Consider the following 18887-nt stretch of genomic DNA (forward strand, 5'->3'; position numbering starts at 1 on the left):
TGTAAAATTTAATGTCACTGCGTAGGAGAAGCAAATGAGGCATGAACCCAAATGTTGTTATTCTTATACCAAGAATGGTAGTTAATGATTTTGAAGTGGGCTAAAACTTTTTTGGGATCTGTTTTCAACCCTCAAAACATTGCTTGTGATGCTATGTTAAGGCCCAATGTGACTCAATCTTTTATCAACTTGTTTTGTATTTATCTTTGGAACTGGTTGAGCGTAGGTTTCATTTATATCAGTTTTTGAGTGCACATTGTCTGCTTTGTTCCCTCAATAACTGAAGTGCATGAGCTCAAATCAATGAGACCTACGATCAGTCAGATCCAAAAAGCAATTTTTAGTAATAGAATGAAAACAAATAGTCAAAAAGACAGAATAAAAAATGTTAAAAATACAATCAGCAACCACAAAAACCACAAAAACGTTTAAGTATTTATACCATGTGTGAGCAAAGTCACTAAGTTTTAGTCCAATGTAATAGCGTTAACATTTTACTTTTTTAAAAAAAGACTAAATCCAAGGTTTGGTGACTGTATTGTATAATAAATTACTGGCATTTTCATTTCAAAAAAATTGAGTCCTAGAATTGGTGATAATATTGCATAACCAGAGATTTACATGCAGTTTTTAAAACGCTGGTAATTTTTTGGTTGGTTGTAGATCTCATTGAGCTCATTGAGTTTTTACGTAAACACTGTCAAAAATATCCACACATAATGTTTTCACTCAATAACTGAGGTGCATGAGCTCAAATCAGTATGATCTACAGTCAGTCAGTTCAAAAAAGAAAAACAAGTTGACAAAAAGACTGAATTTATGAAATTATAAACAATTTTGGTAAGTAGTTATACTGTGTGTGAGCAGTCACTAGGTTTTATTCCAATGTGAAAACATTACGTAACATTTTCATTTTTCAAAAAGACCAAAATTTGGATTGAATTTGAGATTTGGTGATAATAATAAATAATGATAGAATTATAAGCAATTTTTATAGACGGGTCTTTTTTGACCCGGAGCACCACGAGTGTAACCGGGTGAGGAAAATAAATAACTAAATTGTCAAAATCAATTTTGGGAAGCTGTTATACAAGTTTTAGTCTGATGTGATGACATTTAACAAGCATTTTAATTTTTTTAAAAATCTGAATCCTAGATTTGGTGATAACTTCATATAACGAGATTTACAAGCAGTTTTTGAAAGGCTGGTCATATTTTGGAACTGGTTCATTGTAGGTCTCATTAATCTCAGTGAGTTTGCTAGTGTACATTGTCGAAATTATAATTATAAGTCACTCAATAACTGATGTGCATGAGCTCAAATCAGTGAGGCCTGCGTTCAGTCAGTTCCAAAGACAAAAATAAAACCTGTGCTAACTGAAAAAAAAAGTTGACATTTTTTCATAATAATAAAATCACCAAAAACCACAAAAATTAAAATATTTTGGTAAGTAATTATACCATGTGTGATCAAAGACAACATTAACTAACATTTTTATTTTTCAAAAAGACACAATCCAAGATTTTTGTGATGATACTGCATAACAATAGAATTACAAGCTATTTTTTGTAGGCGGGTCATTTCTGACCCAGATCAGCACAAGTGAAATAGGGTGAGGTAAAAATGCCTAAAAAGTAAAAGTAATTGTCAAATAAATTTTGGGAAATTTGAGTAAAAAAAAATTGATAAGACAATAAATAAATAAAAATAATCCCAATCCAAATAATCCCAGTAAGCAAAAATAATTGTTCAAATAAATTTTGGTAAATTGTTATACCAAGTTTTAGTCCGATGTTGTAACATATTAGTCCGATGTTGTAACATATTTTTAAAAATTATCATTTTTAAAAAAATCAGTAAGGTCTACGGTCAGTCAGTTCCAAAAAGAAAAATAAAACCTGTGCTAATTGAAAGAAAACAAGTTAACAAAAAGGCTGAATAAAAAATAAATACATTTTGACAATTAAATTACAAGCAAAAAATTATCAAAAATATTGGTAAGTAATTATACCATGTGTGATCAAAGACAACATTAACTAATATTTTTATTTTTCAAAAAGACACAATCCAAGATTTTTGTTATAATATTGCATAACAGTAGAATTACAAGCTATTTTTGAAGGTGGATAATTTTAATGATAAGTAAAAATTATTGTCAAAATAAATTTTGGGAAGTTTAAATAAAAAAATTAGATAAGAAAATCCTAAAAAAAAAAAAAAAAAAAAAAAGTAAAATAATAAAAATAATCCCAATCCAAATAATCCCAGTAAGTAAAAATAATTAATAATAAATAAATAAATACATTTTGACAATTAAATAGCCAAAAAACAAAAATGATCAAAAATGTTTTGAGAATTTTTGATAAATGTTTTGACCCAGATCAGAACAAGTGTAACAGGGTGAGGTAAAAATGCCTAAAAAGTAAAAAATAATTGTCAAATAAATTTTGGGAAATCTAAATATAAAAAAAATGATAGGAAAATCCCAAGAAAGCAACATAAGTAAAAAATAATCCCAATCCCAATAAGTAAAAATAATTGTCAAAATCAATTTCGGGAAGTTTGAATTAAAAAAAATGATAGGAAAATCCCAAAAAAGCAAAATAAATCCAAATAATCCCAGTAAATAAAAATAGTAGTTATACCAAGTTTTAGTCCGATGTTGTAACGTATTAACTAGCATTTTAATTTTTCAAACAATTTAAATCCTAGATTTGGTGATAATTTCACATAAGAGATTTACAAGCAGTTTTTAAAAGGCTGGTCATGTTTTGGAACTAGTTGGTTGTGAGCAAAGTCACTCGGTTGTAGTCCAATGTGACAGCATTTACTAGCATTTTCATTTTTCCATCCAACATTTAGTGATAACATCACATAGCGACAGATTTACAAACAATTTTTGTAGGCGGGTCATTTTTGAGCAGGAACGCCAAATTAGGTGAAGGATTTCCAGCCTGGTTTATGGTGTTTCTTTCTTCTAGGTTGCTCCTTATGGAAGTGACTAAACCCTTGTGTATCTCTGGCCGCTTTAACGCCCCGCAGCACACTAGAAGTCTGTAATGCGAGTGACTCAGCGTGGATAGAGACGCTCCCAAACCCTCAGAACATGCAGCGGCACGCAGATCTACATGCTGACAGGAGAAACGGCCTGCGTGCGAGACCTTCGTGAGCGCTTCTGCGATCCTCAGGTAGGACGGAAAACCTCTCGTTCTGTCTCGATTTTCTCACTCGTTGTTTTCTAAGTGAAGCTGCCGGTCTCTGGATGGTGTTGCTCTTTGTTTTGCTGATAAAAGACAGGAAAGGCAAGGTTAGGACAGGTGAGGGGTTGAGGAGGATGAGCTCTTGAAGAACATGTGGTTTTAGACAGTGCTGAGACGCTTTGTCCTCGTCTTTCCGGTTCTCTCGGGTCTGAGCGTTTACTTTTACTTCTAATGCCGTCAAACAGCCGCTATCAGCTACAAAAGTGCTTCAGTTTCTCTTGTGCTGCTGCCAGGGTCAAACGTGCAACTCCTCTGGGTCGTATTTCACCCCCAAAAAGAAAATAAATACCTGACTTTAAATGATTCAAAAAACAGCAACGCTTTTTTTTTCTTTTTAAGCTCACCTAATTGCATGTATACAGTGCTATTTTAGTGTCACTGATATAACATTATAGGTTTTGGTAGTGTTTTGAATTCGTTTTAATTCTGATATTATATTTTCATTTAAAGTTATAGTACTTTTATGGGTTTTTTGTCCATTTTATTAGCTTTTTAATGTCTATATAGTTGTTTTTAATCTTTATTTCAGCTTCTGTTATATTTATTTTACTACTTAAAGTGAAATTTTGTTAATTTTTTCATTATTTTGTTAGTATTTTCTTTTTAAATATGTCTATATTTTTAGTCATTTTTATTTTTTGTAATATCTTTATTAATTATAAATACGAAATATTTTTTAATTTTTATATTTTATTTTTATTTAAAATTATATTACTTTTGTGTTTTGTGTTTGTCAATTTTATTAGCTTTTTAATGTCTGTATAGCTGTTTTTAATCTTTATTTCAGCTTATATTTATTTTACAACTTAAAGTGAAATTTTGTTAATTTTGTCATTATTTTATCAGTATTTTCTTTTTAAATATGTCTATATTTTTAGTCATTTTTATTTCACTTTTAGTTATTTTAATACTTGCTTACGTTTTAGCAATTTTGCTGTTTTTGTCATTATTACCTATTATTTTGTAATATAGACTTTTTATAGACTAAAACGTCTATATTTTTAGTCATTTTTATTTCAGTTATTAATATTTAGTTACGTTTTAACAATTTTCTTGTTTTCATCTTAATTAAATAAAGTTGTAATATCTTTATTAATTATAAATATGAATTATTTTTTAATTCTTCTATACATTTTTTAATTATATTACTTTTGTGTTTTGTGTTTGTCAATTTTATTAGCTTTTTAAAGTCTATATAGTTGTTTTTAATCTTTATTTCATCTTCTGTTATATTTATTTTACTACTTAAAGTGAAATTGTTAATTTTTTGATCATTTTATTAGTATTTTCTTTTTAAATATGTCTGTATTTTTAGTCTTAGTTATTTTAATACTGTTACGTTTTAGCAATTTTGCTGTTTTTGTCATTATTGCTCTTTTTATTTTTTGTAATATCTTTATTAGTTATAAATACGAAATATTTTTTAATTCTTATATTTTATTTTTATTTAAAATTATATTACTTTTGTTTTGTGTTTGTCAGTTTTATTACCTTTTTAATGTCTTTTTGTTTTTGTTCATTTTTATTTCAGCTTTTGTTTTATTTTCCTACTTGATAAAGATTTAGTAATTTTGTCATATTTTTTTCTTTTTTATTAGTATTTTCTTTTTAAATATGCCCATATTTTCAGTCATTTTTATTCTAGTTTTAGTTATTTTAATACTTTGTTTACACTTTGTTAGTTTTAGTAAATTTTTTTGTTTTGTTTTTGTCATTATTTTTTATTTTGTAATATCTTTATTAATTATAAATATGAATTATTTTTTTATTTTTTATATTTTATTTTGATTTAAAAATATATTACTTTTGTGTTTGTCAATTTTATTAGCTTTTTAATGTCTATATAGTTCTTGTTATTTTACTACTTAAAGTTTGAAAAAAGATTTAGTAATTTTGTCATATTTTTTATTAGTATTTTCTTTTTTTAAATTGCCTATATTTTTAATCATTTTCATTTCAGTTTTAGTTATTTTAATACTTAAAGTTACATTTTGTTAAAGTTTTAGTAATATTTTGTTTTTTGTCAGTATTACTATTTTTTTATTTTGTAATATCTTTATTAGTTATAAATATGAATTATTTTAATTCTTATTTTATTTTTAAAGTTATGTTACTTCTGTGTTTTGTGTTCGTCAATTTTATTATCTTTTTAATGTTTGTATAGTTCTTGATAATTTTTAATTTTTAGCTTCTGTTTTATTTATTTTACTACTTAAAGTTAAATTTTGATAAAGATTTAGTAATGTTGTCATAATTTTTGTTTTTTATTAGTATTTTATTTTTTAAATTATGCCTATATTTTTAGTCATTTTTATTCTAGTTTTAGTTATTTTAATACTTCGTTACATTTTTTTAAAGTTTTGTAATTTAGTTGTATTTTTGTTATTACTATTTTTTATTTTGTAATATCTTTGTTAATTATAAATATGAATTATTTCTGATTCTTATATTTTATATTTTATTTTTATTTAAAGTTTTATTACTTTTGTGTTTTGTTTTATTTTACCAAAAGTTAATTTTTAAAGATGACAAATGACTATTTTAATAGTTTAATTTTATTTTAGTAAGTTTGCTGTGTTGCTTTTTTATTTTGTAATATCTTTATTAATTATTAATATTAATTATATTTGAATTATTATATTAATTATACAATTTTATTGCAGTCTTATTTTATTTTACTACTTAAAGTTAAATTATTACAAACATACATGTTTTATTTTATTTTATTTCAGTTAACATTTATTTTATTTTTTTATAGTTTTAGCTTTAATTTTAGTTTAGTTAATTTTGCTAATTAATAATTACTACTTAAAGTTCAATTTTTTCATGTTTTCTTTTTAAATGTCTATATTTTGGTCATTTTTATTTCAGTTTTGCTTATTTTTATACTTAAAGTTACATTTTGGTAGTTTTAGTAATTTTATTGTGTTTTTGTCATTATTACTATTTTTATTTTGTAAGATCTTTATTAATTATTAATATTAATTATATTTTAATTATTATATTAATTATACATACTTTTTATTTCAGTTTTATTTTTAGCTATTTTAGTACTTAAACTTAAATTATTATAAAACAGACATACTTTTTATTTTTATTTTATTTAAACGTTATTTTATCTCAAGTAACAAATATGTTTTGTTTTTTTCAAATATGGAAATTCATCTGTTGAATCATTCAGTGTTGGAGAGGAGTCATTGTTTGCTTGCTGCTTTGATTTTCTCTTGGTTTCAAACGTTTGTGTCTCAAACAGCTGCACAAAACCAATGCATAAAAATGTAGGAGTTGTTTTAAGGCTGATCCTTTGCTTGTCTAAACAGAGCGTGACATTCCTGGACATGGATTTTGCATGAACTTGGTCTTGATGAAAAAGAAACATTGAAGGTGATTTCTCAAGCTTTCTTTAACTGCATAACAACTTAGAATTTGTATTTAATGTGGATTACTGTCTCTCTGGTGGCCTTAAGTCAAGAGGTTTTCTAGTAATTCTAGTATTTGTGACTTTGCATTCTGCATTTGCATCTTAAAATCTGTGAATGTTTGACATAATTGGGTTTATTTATGAATATTGTGCCTGAAAGATGTTGCAAATTCAGCTAGTCAAGTGCTTTCAACAGGGTTAAAACATTTCTAATGTTCATTTAATTAAGTTTGGCTTGAGAAAGCAAATGTACTGATCTGCTATATTGAACTTTATTCTTCTGAGCCAAAACTTAGTCAGTATTTCCTCCTACAGCTTTAAAGCTACAACCACCAAACTCACGTCAGACCTTCAGACTGGTCTGACTCGGTGTGCTGTATCTTTTCTAACTGATCCGCCTTACGGTTTTCATAAACCAGACTATCAAAACCACCTAAAATCCCATAGACTTTCATTAAGGGGGTGAAAACTTTTATACAAAGAGACCTATGGTGCATCTCAGCGGTTTATTACTACAGCAAAGATGAACAACTCACTACTGAAAAAACTGATAAAACCAGATTAAGATGAAAGGCTGCTTTGGCTGCTCTCCCAGACCGGCTTTAAACTGGTTTTGGCCACTTTGTAGCTGGTCTTAGCTTAAACCAGCTAAGATTAGACAACCAGTCTTTAGCTGTTTTTTACTGAATCAACTGGTTTTAGCTGGTTTAAACATGTTAATCAATGCTTGCATCATGTTAATAAAATGCTAATTATGCTAGAAACATGCTAGCAACATGCTAGTAACATTCTAATCATGCTAGAAACATGATAGCAACGTGCTAGTCATGCTAACAACATATTAGCAACGAGCTTGTAACATGCTAATCATGCTAGCAACATGCTAGTAACTGGCTAATCATGCTAGCAACATGCTAGTAACTTGCTGATCATGCTAACAATATGCTGCTAATCATGCTAGAAACATGCTGATATGTTAATCATGTTAACAACATGCTAGTAATATGCTAATAATGCTAGAAACATGCAAGCAACAAGCTAGTAACAAGCAAATAATGTTAGAAACATGCTAGTAACTTTTTAATCATGCTAGAAACATGCTAGCAACATGATAATCATGCTAGCATCATTTTAGTAACTTGCTAATCATGCTAGGAACATGCTAGTAACATGTTAATCATGTTAACAACATGCTAATAATATGCTAATAATGCTAAAACACACTAGCAACAAGCTAATAATGTTAGAAACATGCTAGCAAACACGTTAGTAACAAGCTAATAATGTCAGAAACATGCTAGTAACATTTTAATCATGCTAGAAACATGCTAGCAACATGTTAATCATACTAGCAACATTCTAGTAACTTGCTAATCATGCTGGGAACATGTTAGTAACATGTTAATCATGTTAACAACATGCTAGCAATATGTTAATAATGCTAAAACACACTAGCAACAAGCTAATAATGTTAGAAACATGCTAGAAACATGTTAGCAACATGCTAATCATACTAGAAACATGCTAGCAAACACGTTAGTAACAAGCTAATAATGTTAGAAACATGCTAGTAACATTTTAATCATGCTAGAAACATGCTAATCATGCTAGCAACATTCTAGTAACTTGCTAATCATGCTAACAATATGTTAGTAACATGCTAATCATGCTAGAAACATTCTAGTGACATGTTAATCGTTTTAACAATATGCTAGCAATATGGTAATAATGTTAGAAACATGCTAGTAACGTTTTAATCATGCTAATCATGTTAGCAGCATTCTAGTAACTTGCTAATCATGCTAACAACATGCTACTAATATGCCAATCATACTAGAAACATGCTAGCAACAAGATAGTAACAAGCTAATAATGTTAGATGCATGGTAGTAACATGTTAAATGTGCTAGAAACACGCTAACAACATGATAATCATGCTAGCAACATTCTAGTAACTTGCTAGTCATGCTAGAATCATGCTGTTAACTTGCTAATCATGATAACATATCTAGTAGCTAGTAACATGTTAACAAAATTGTAATCAGCCTATAAAAATGCAAGCAAGAAGCTAATCATGTTAAAAGATGCTAACAAAATGTTAAATCATGTAAGCTATGCTAAATCATGATAGCAACATCAACTTTCATACTTTTACAACTGCTCAAACTTTCAGGCTACGCTTTCTCAAGCCAACTCAAAGTTTGTTCTCAAACTTTACTCATTTAGTTTAACTTGATGCCCTTAAAATAACTAAAACTAAAACTGAAAGAAAAGACATATACAAAAATAAAAATAAAAAAATAAAAATTGCAGAATTGCATAAAAGAATTCTTAAAACTTTACCTAAAAAGAAAATTAAAACAGAAAATATAAAAAATAAAAACTATAATTATCCCTAAATGATACTAGAATAACACATCTCTTAAAACAGCATTTTATTACAAGATGTCCACTTAACTGAAAAAGAAATAGAATTGCAAAAATCCTTTTTGTTCCAATGATGCATCAGTATTTTATGGTTTAATAGAAATTAACCATCCATCTTATTGTCTTGTTCTTTTGTTTGATGTGTTGTTTGATGGCTAACAGTTACAAAGGCCAAAGCCTGTGACAGTTACAACCCTGGTAATGAAATCCTTAACCAGTTTGGTGACTATAAATGAATCTGCAGATGAATTAGAGGCAGGGCGTTTCTGCAGGTAATGTGACACATACAGTATCTGCATTTGTTTGTGCTTTAGTTTCTGCAGCTGCAGAGGATTCAGTCTTAAGACACTTGATAAGAAACATTATAGCTCAGTGTGTCACATGAACACATCGTTGAGTGTTCGTTACACATCAAAAACAAGAAAATATGACTGTTAGCAACAAAATATTATACGCTGAAATACATTTAAGTTACGTTTAAATTAAACATGAAATTTTGAAGTAGAAAGGCATAAAAATGTTGTGGAAAATTTAGTTTTGCCCTAATTGTCCGAAGTCTGTAGCACTAGCCAAACCTAGCAACTAGAGTCATGCTAGTAGCTTGCTAATCATGCTAAAACATGCCAACAACATGCTAATCATGCTAGAAACATGCTTACAACATGCTAGTAACTTGCTAATCCTGCTTATAACATGCCAACAACATGCTAATCATGTTAGAAACATGCTAGCAACATCCTAATCATGGTTGAAACATGCTAACAACATGCTAATCATGCTAAACACATGCTAGCAACATGCTAGTAACTTGCTAATCATGGTAGAAACATGTTAACAACATGTTAATAATGTTAGAATCATGCTAGCAACATGCTAGTAACTTGCTAATCCTGCTTATAACATGCCAACAACATGCTAATCATGTTAGAAACATGCTAGCAACATCCTAATCATGGTTGAAACATGTTAACAACTTGCTAATCATGCTAGAAACATGCTAGTAACTTGCTAATCATGGTAGAAACATGCTAACAACATGTTAATAATGCTAGAATCATGCTAGCAACATGCTAGTAACTTGTTAATCCTGCTTGTAACATGCTAATGTTAGTAACTTGCAAACCATGCGAGAAACATGCTAGCGACATGCTAATCATGCTAGAATCATGCAAACAACATGCTAATTATGCTAGAAACATGCTAGCAACATCCTAATCATGGTTGAAATATGGTAACAACATGCTAATCATGCTAAACACATGCTAGCAGCATGCTAGTAACTTGCTAATCATGGTAGAAACATGTTAACAACATGTTAATAATGTTAGAATAATGCTAGCAACATGCTAGTAACTTGTTAATCCTGCTTGTAATATGTTAATAACATGCTAATCGTGCTAGAAACATGTGTGCAGCATGGTAGTAACTTGCAAACCATGCGAGAAACACGCTAGCAACATGGTAATCATGTTAGAATCATGCAAACAACATGCTAATTATGCTAGAAACATGCTAGCAACATGTTACGTATGCTAGAAACATGCTAGCAACATGCTAATCATGCTGAAAACATGCTAACAACATGATAATCATGTTAGAAACATGCTACCAACATGCCAGTAACTTGCTAATCATGCTAGAAACGTGCTAACAACATGTTAATAATGTTAGAATCATGCTAGCAACATGCTAGTAAATGGCTAATCCTGCTTGTAACATACTAATAACATGCTAATCATGCTAGAATCATGTGTACAGCATGCTAGTAACTTGCTACTCATACTAGAAACATGCTAGCAACACGGTAATCATGCTAGAATCATGCGTGCAGCATGCTAGTAACTTGTTAATGACATTAGTAACATGCTAACAACATTTTAATCATGCTAGAAACATGCTAGCAACTTGTTAATCATGTTCAAACATGTTAGTAACATACTAATCATGCTAGAAACATGTTAACAACATGTTATTCATGCTAGAAACATGCTAACAGCATGTTAATAATGCTAGAATCATGCTAGCAACATGCTAATAACTTGCTAATCCTGCTTGTAACATGCCAACAACATGCTACTCATGCTAGAAACATGTTAGCAACATCCTAATCATAGTTGAAACATGCTAACAACATGTTAATAATGTTAGAATCATGCTAGCAACATGCTAGTAACTTGCTAGTCCTGCTTGTAACATGCCAACAACATGCTAATCATGTTAGAAACATGCTAGCAACATGCTAGTCCTGCTTGTAACATGCCAACAACATGCTAATCATGTTAGAAACATGCTAGCAACATGTTAATCATGCTAAAAACATAACAACATGCTAATCATGTTAGAAACATGCTAGCAACATGCCAGTAACTTGTTAATCATGCTAGAAACATGCTAACAACATGTTAATAATGCTAGAATCATGCTAGCAACATGCTAGTAAATTGCTAATACTGCTTGTAACATATTGCTTGACACACTAATGTCATACTAATGACATTAGTAACATGCTAACAACATTTTAATCATGCTAGAAACATGCTAGCAACTTGTTAATCATGTTCAAACATGTTAGTAACATGCTAATCATGGTAGAAACATGCTAACAACATGGTAATCATGATTTTAGCTTTCTCAAGCCAACTTCAAAGTTTGTCTTGACAAACTTTTTGATCTAGTTTAAATGTAACTTGTTTCAGAATGATCAGAGAACAAAAGTAACATTACCATAATGTTTCCAAAATGCTAAAATAGAATGATCCTCTAATGTTCATATGTAACAAGAAAATACATTTTAACTTTCTTTCTTTTTTTTTTGATGTGTAATGTTTGCATAACTTACTGGGATCATTAGCAAAACATTCCTTTTATTACCTGACCATTAAAATATGAGACAAACTTTCCACATACTGTAGTTTCCCAACTTTGTTCCAAAGGATATGACTTGTTAAATAATACTGAGTAAACATGGCAAAAGTGGGCGTTCCTGACCCGTTTAATCTGATATATTGACTTGCATCTTGGCCGAATAAATAGCTAAAATACCTGGACACCCATAAAGTCAGATTTTCATAGATAAATAATCCCTAACTATTGTAACTAGTGCTTTTGTTGCATGCGAGCGCTGGCATCTGATCCATCCTGGCATGTTGAGATGTAGGTCAGGGATGTGAGGATCATGTCACGACGTGCTGCAGGAAGCGGTTGATCATGGTGTCCACATCAGCATATGTACACGCTCCTCGACTGTCATGTGTTTTCCTCCACACCCGCTGATCAAACAGCAGAATGGCTTCGGATGGAGGAGATAACAGGACAGCGTTTCATTTCCTCGCTTATATATTGTGTTTCTGTCCTGATTAGGGTCTGCTGAAAGGGAGATGAATGAGCTGAACTGAGGGAAATCAAACACAAATCCACAGGTAAGAGCGTCTGACGTCACGTCTGCTGTAACTCCTACAGACACTGATGACAGATGGAAACAGCCTTCAGCTTTACATGTCATGTTTACTTGTGCATAGCTCTTCTGATGTATTCTAAAAAAGGATAAAAAATGATATTGTTTTTAAAATAGATATTGGTTATAAATATATATTCAGTATATAATTTTTTTTTTAAATTGGTCTGCTTAATCTGATATTAAAAGAGTAGGGGTGGTACATATATATCTCATGTGAAGCATGAAATTTATATATGTATTATCGTAAATGTTAAAACTAAAACCATACAAAAACATTTTTATTACATTAAATAAAATAAACATTATAAAAAAAAGTTATTTTTATGTCAGCTAGTTGCAGAGGCAAAATTTCTTGTTGTTTAGTTTTTAAATGTATTTTAATTTCATTTAATTTAATTATTTTTTATTATTATTGTTATATATATACCTTGATTTTGTATATATATATATATATATATATATAATCAAGGTTATTTGTCAGGTTCATTGTATTATATTTTTTAAATATATATATTTTTATTATTGTAAAATATAAAATTAAAACCATACAAAAACATTTTCATTACTTTAAATAAAATAAACATTACCTGAAATAAAATACAAAAAAAAACCCTTATTTTATGTCAGCTAGTTGCAAGGGCAAAATTTGTATTTTCATTTAGTTTATTTTTAGTTTATTATATTTTTGTTTAACTAAATAAAAGCTAAAACTATATAGACATATTTATGAAAAGTAATTAAAATGAATAAAACACAGCAAAAATATTAATATTGTTTGTTTGTTTATTTTTTTACTTTTTATTATTTTTTGTTTATTATTATTATTATTTATATCAAGGTTATTATATATATATCAAGGTTATTTGTCAGGTTCATTGTATTATATTATATTCATTATATATATTTATATGTATGTATATATATATATATATATATATATATATATATATATATATTATGTCAGCTAGTTGCAAGGGCACAATTTTTATTTTTGTTTAGTTTATTTTTATTTTATTTTATTTTTGTTTAACTAAATAAAAACTAAAACTATATAGACATATTTACAAAACTGAAGTGATTATTTTATTTTATTTTATTTTATTTTATTTTATTAAGTTAAAGCAATACAATATTCCTATCTGGCAAGTTTAAAAAGTTCAAACATCATTCTCCATCTTTTCTGTTTCTCCTGATTTTTTCAAGCATGTGTAATTCTAGTTTTTAGTATCTTTACTGTAAATGTTATTTTAGTTTTTTATTGGCCATCATATCCGCTATTGCTCATAACATAAAAACTAATAGTGGGTACAGTTCTTATGTTAGTTCATTTACATTTTTGATATTAAACAAATGAGTTTATATTTTATAGTTTTATTTGCATAAGTGTAATGGATAAAAAAAAGCCTCTGGCAGGATGAAATTGATTTTCATGCATTTGTATGTCTTATCTTGTTATTTCACTGTTTACTGTTCACTAGTGAGCAAATATTGATTGACGGCTTTCACAAGAGGAGTTTACAGACGCACGGTGTTGTATATGTAGGTCCGCTGACTTGTGTTTATGCAGCTTTAGTTGATGTACAGTAAACATAAGATCTGCGCTGGAAATGAAGGCGTTTAAACATTTAAACCCCTTCTAATTTAGGTTTGAAACATATATATAGAAACTCTTTCACCTACATTAACAACAAGGACAATTTGACTAAACAAATTAGGAACAGCAGGTTTTTAGAGGTTAACACTGGTAAAACAGCTAAAATAGTAATGTTCAGCTCGCAGTGAAATCCCTGAAAACTCTGCAGGATGTTTATTATTTTTTAAAAAAATAAGAGGCATCATAAATATGCATGTTGTTTTATTTGATATTTACATAGAGAAGACACAATAATACCTGAAATGATGCACACAATAGATAGAAACCAGAAACCAAATAAGAGAAAAAAAATAAAAAATACTGCATGAAAACATTAATTTTGGTATTATTTGCTAATATTTTTGACATTATTTTTATGATCATAGCAAACATATCAGAATATATATATATATATATATATATATATATATATATATTAAATGTTTAAATGTTTTCTTTTGCTCACCAAGTCTGCACTTATTACATTTTTACTTTATTATTATTATTATTATTATTAATTACATGTTATTATTTTTTGTTTGTTTGTTTATTTATTTATTATTATTAATATTATTTATTTTTTACTTATTTTTTTATTATTTTTTGCACTTATTATATTTTTATTATTTTTTTTTTTTTTGTTCATTTGTTTATTTTACTTTTTTAATTTTTGTTTTATTATTATTATTATTATTATTATTATTATTATTACTATTATTTAAAACAGCTGAGTAATTTTATTAAATTAATAGAAAGATCCAAAGATCAGCTTTGTTTTTTTTTTTTTTTTTTTTTTTTTTTTTTTTTTGTTTGTTTGTTAATTTATTTTATTTATTTTTTTACTTTTTTATTATTTTTAGTTTTATTATTATTATTATTATTATTATTAGTGTTGTTGTTGTTACTATTATTATTATTATTATTATTATTATTATTTAAAACGGCAGAGTATTTTTTTTTTTAAATGAATAGAAAGATCCAAAGATTTGTATTTTCGTTTAGTTTATTTTTAGTTTATTATATTTTTGTTTAACTAAATAAAAGCTAAAACTATATAGACATATTTATAAAAACTAATTAAAATGAATAAAACACAGCAAAAATATTAATATTGTTTGTTTGTTTATTTTTTTACTTTTTATTTTTTTTGTTTATTATTATTATTATTATTATTTATATCAAGGTTATTATATATATATATCAAGGTTATTTGTCAGGTTCATTGTATTATATTTTTCTGAAGGATCATGTGACTGGAGTAATGATGCTGAAAATTCAGCTTTGAAATCACAGGAAAAAATTACATTTTAAAATATATTCAAATAGAAAACAGTTATTTTAAATAGTAAATATATTTCAGTTTTTTTCTGATTTTGCTGAACTTTGAACTTTGGATCAAATAAATGCAGGCTTGGTGAGCAAAAAAGACTTTTTTAACTTCTGAGTGGTAGTGTGTCTTTTTTGATAAACTTAGTAACATTTTTATGACAATCAATTAAAATGTCTGGCAAAAATAATAAATATATATATATAGTTGATTTTAGTGTGTAGCATTTGACTGCATAGAAATATTGTACGTTAAATGATGTATTTCTTATATTTGCATAAATTCATCATGCTGTTTATCAGCTTGTTACCATTTACCTTATATATCAGGACAGATGTTGAGGGTCACGAAAGGTCTCAGGAAAAGCTATTACTGAGGAAACAGCTGAACGTTGAACAGAAGTCAATACGTGAATCCGTTCAGAAAGACTCTGATATTTCCCCGAGGTGATCGGGATTGATCGAGTTAATGCAGAGCAGAGTCGACAGAGGCGTCATATAATGATTACAACAGACAAATGAAATGTTTCAAAGAACTTGTCCTCATTTACTTTTGATTTAAGCTTCAGCTTTGTTTTCAGGTCAATACAGTAACAGAATAGAGCTATAAAATACTTTATTGAACCTTTAGACAAAATCTAAAATAAAAAGTGTGCATATGTTTTGTTGAGTATCATATTTGATTAATAAGGCTTTTATGACTCGTATAGTCTGATATAGCGAGAACATAAGGAAAAAAGGTGTAGATCTCTATTTCACTATAAAATCAAAAGAAAAATAAATGAAGTCTTGTTTTACCTTATCTTATTTTATTTTCTTATTTTATCTTATTGTTTTTTCTTATTTTATTTTATCTTATTTTGTATTTTATTTCTTATTTTATTTTATTTTATTTTATCTTATTTTTTATTGTTTTATTTTATTTTTAGCTTATTTTCTCTTATTTTATTTTCTTATTTTGTCTTATTGTAATTTATTATATAATTTTATTTTAGTCTTATTTATTTCATTTTATTTTTTTTCTTGTTTTATCTTATTGTATTTTATTATTTTATTTGATCTTATTTTGTATTATTATATTATTTTACCTTGTTTTGTTTTATTTTATTTTATTTTATTTTATTTTTTTATTTTTTTATCTTATCTTATCTTATCTTATTGTATTTTCTTATTTTATCTTATCTTATTTGATTTTATTTTAACTTATTTTATCTTTTTGTATTTTATTATTTAATTTAATTTTATCTTATTTTATCTTATTTCAGTTTCTTATTTTATCTTATTTTATTTTGTCTTTTTGTATTTTATTATTTAATTAAATTTTATCTTATTTTTTTATTGTTTTATTTTAGTTTTGTCTTATTTTTCCTTATTTTATTTTCTGATTTTTTTTCTTAATACATTTTATTATATAATTTTATTTTGATCTTATCTTATTTATTTTATTTTATTTTATTATTTTATCTTATTGTATTTTTTATTTTATTTGATCTTATTTTGTATTATTTTCTTTCCTTATTTTACCTTATTTAATTATATTTTATTTTAATTATTTTTTATTTAAACTTATTTTCTTATTTTATCTTATCTTATTTTATTTTATTTTATTTTATTATTTTATCTTATTATTATTGATTTTATTTAATTTAATTTTATCTTATTTTAGTTTCTTATTTTATCTTATTTTATTTTCTTATTTTATTTTATCTTATTTTGTAATATTTAATTTTATTTAATTTTCTTTTAAAGCTGATATTAGTGCAAAGCATTTCATTGCATAGATATACTGTAAATACAATTCTATTTTTAAAATTATTATGTAGTAATCAGGTACGTAAATTACATCCAGATCGTATTTCACAAATAAAAAGTATAAATAAAATGTAAATATCAGTGGTCACTCTATATCTCCAATAATACGTCTGAGTAAGATGAGTTTGAAATGATCCAAACATATAATTCAGTGCAATCCAATAATGATTGAGATCAATCAGATGACAGAAGACATGGAGAGGATTGACTGTAACAGAAAACGTATTGCTATTTAGATGCACTGTGTGACTTTATAGGTTTCTAAACATCTCTTTATGGGTTTTTCCTTTCCCATAGGCTTGGGAAATCCAATGTGGTTGCCTTCATTGACCTCAATCGAACCCGCAGCAATATTGATCCAGTCACTACTAGTTTGGTTCTCACAGTTCACCAAATATTCATTAGTGAAGTACCCGCCCCAGACTTGATCTGCGACTGTCTCACTTTAGTAACAGGACGCTCTCAGCCTCAGGTTTAAATGCTATGATGTGTGTTTTTGACCTGCTTTAGGAAAGAGGCGTGTCCTTAGGTGTCCAATTGACTCACCTGTCTCCGCCCCTTCTTCAGTCTACTTTTGACAGCTGCTGCGTTTCATTCAGAGCGTGCTGTGAATGCGAGCGCATGGCTTTGCTGTCGTGTCACGATGGGTTCGACTTTTGTTTCCCGCAGGTAGTCAGGATGTTCCAGAGGAAGAAGAAGAAGAAGAGGCTGGAGATCTCCACGCCCAGGAACTTCGAGCACAGGGTGCACACGTCCTTCGACCCGGTGCAGGGATGTTTCGTGGGTCTGCCGCCCCAATGGCAAAGTGTCATAGAAACGCTCAAGAGGCCCAAACCTGTGGTGGATCCGTCCCGCATCACCAAGGTGCAGCTCAAACCACAGAAGGTAAAGCTTGTTCACTATCGAAATATAAAGAGATGTGAAAATGTGTGTGTCTGTGGGGTTTGCATTTGATTTTCATGATTAATATGCGTTTCTTTATCATGGATATTTTGTCTTATATTTGTTGAATGCATGCATGTGAAGTTTGCATTTGATCTTCATGAAATGTATGCATTTTTTCATTGATATTTTGTCATATTTGTTGAATGCATGCATGTGAGGTTTGCATTTGATCTTCATGACAATATGTGTTTTTTTTTTTCATAGATATTTTGTCATTTATTTGTTGAATGCATGCATATATTTTTTGGATGCATGCATGTGAAGTTTGCATTTGATCTTCATGACAATATGCATTTCTTTATCATCAATATTTTGTCATATATTTGTTGAATGCATGCATATATTTGTTTGAATGCATGCATATATTTTTTGGATGCATGCATGTGACGTTTGCATTTAATCTTCATGACAATATACATTTTTTATCATTGATATTTTGTCATATATTTGTTGAATGCATTTGAACTTCATGAAATTTATGCATTTTTTCATTGATATTTTGTCATATTTGTTGAATGCATGCATGTGAGGTTTGCATTTGATCTTCATGACAATATGCATTTCTTTATCATCAATATTTTGTCATATATTTGTTGAATGCATGC

The 18887-nt window shown here is 27.9% G+C and overlaps 1 protein-coding gene across 2 annotated transcripts in view; it reads left to right on the forward strand.

The window, feature by feature from the left end:
• The window catches only part of pak6b (p21 protein (Cdc42/Rac)-activated kinase 6b), a 47271-nt gene that overhangs the window by 5223 nt on the left and 23161 nt on the right, over positions 1-18887 (forward strand). The window contains exons 2-5 of one of the 2 annotated variants that reach the window (XM_051137999.1): positions 2983-3189; positions 6582-6645; positions 12470-12528; positions 18007-18222. In XM_051137999.1, the coding sequence (XP_050993956.1) occupies positions 18016-18222 (207 nt within the window). In that variant the 5' untranslated portion in view covers positions 2983-3189; positions 6582-6645; positions 12470-12528; positions 18007-18015. The remainder of the gene's footprint in view (positions 1-2982; positions 3190-6581; positions 6646-12469; positions 12529-18006; positions 18223-18887) is intronic. The other variant, XM_051138000.1, reaches the window with a different exon arrangement.

The sequence above is a fragment of the Labeo rohita genome, chromosome 20 (assembly GCF_022985175.1).
Source record: "Labeo rohita strain BAU-BD-2019 chromosome 20, IGBB_LRoh.1.0, whole genome shotgun sequence".
Classification (NCBI taxonomy): Eukaryota; Metazoa; Chordata; class Actinopteri; order Cypriniformes; family Cyprinidae; genus Labeo; species Labeo rohita.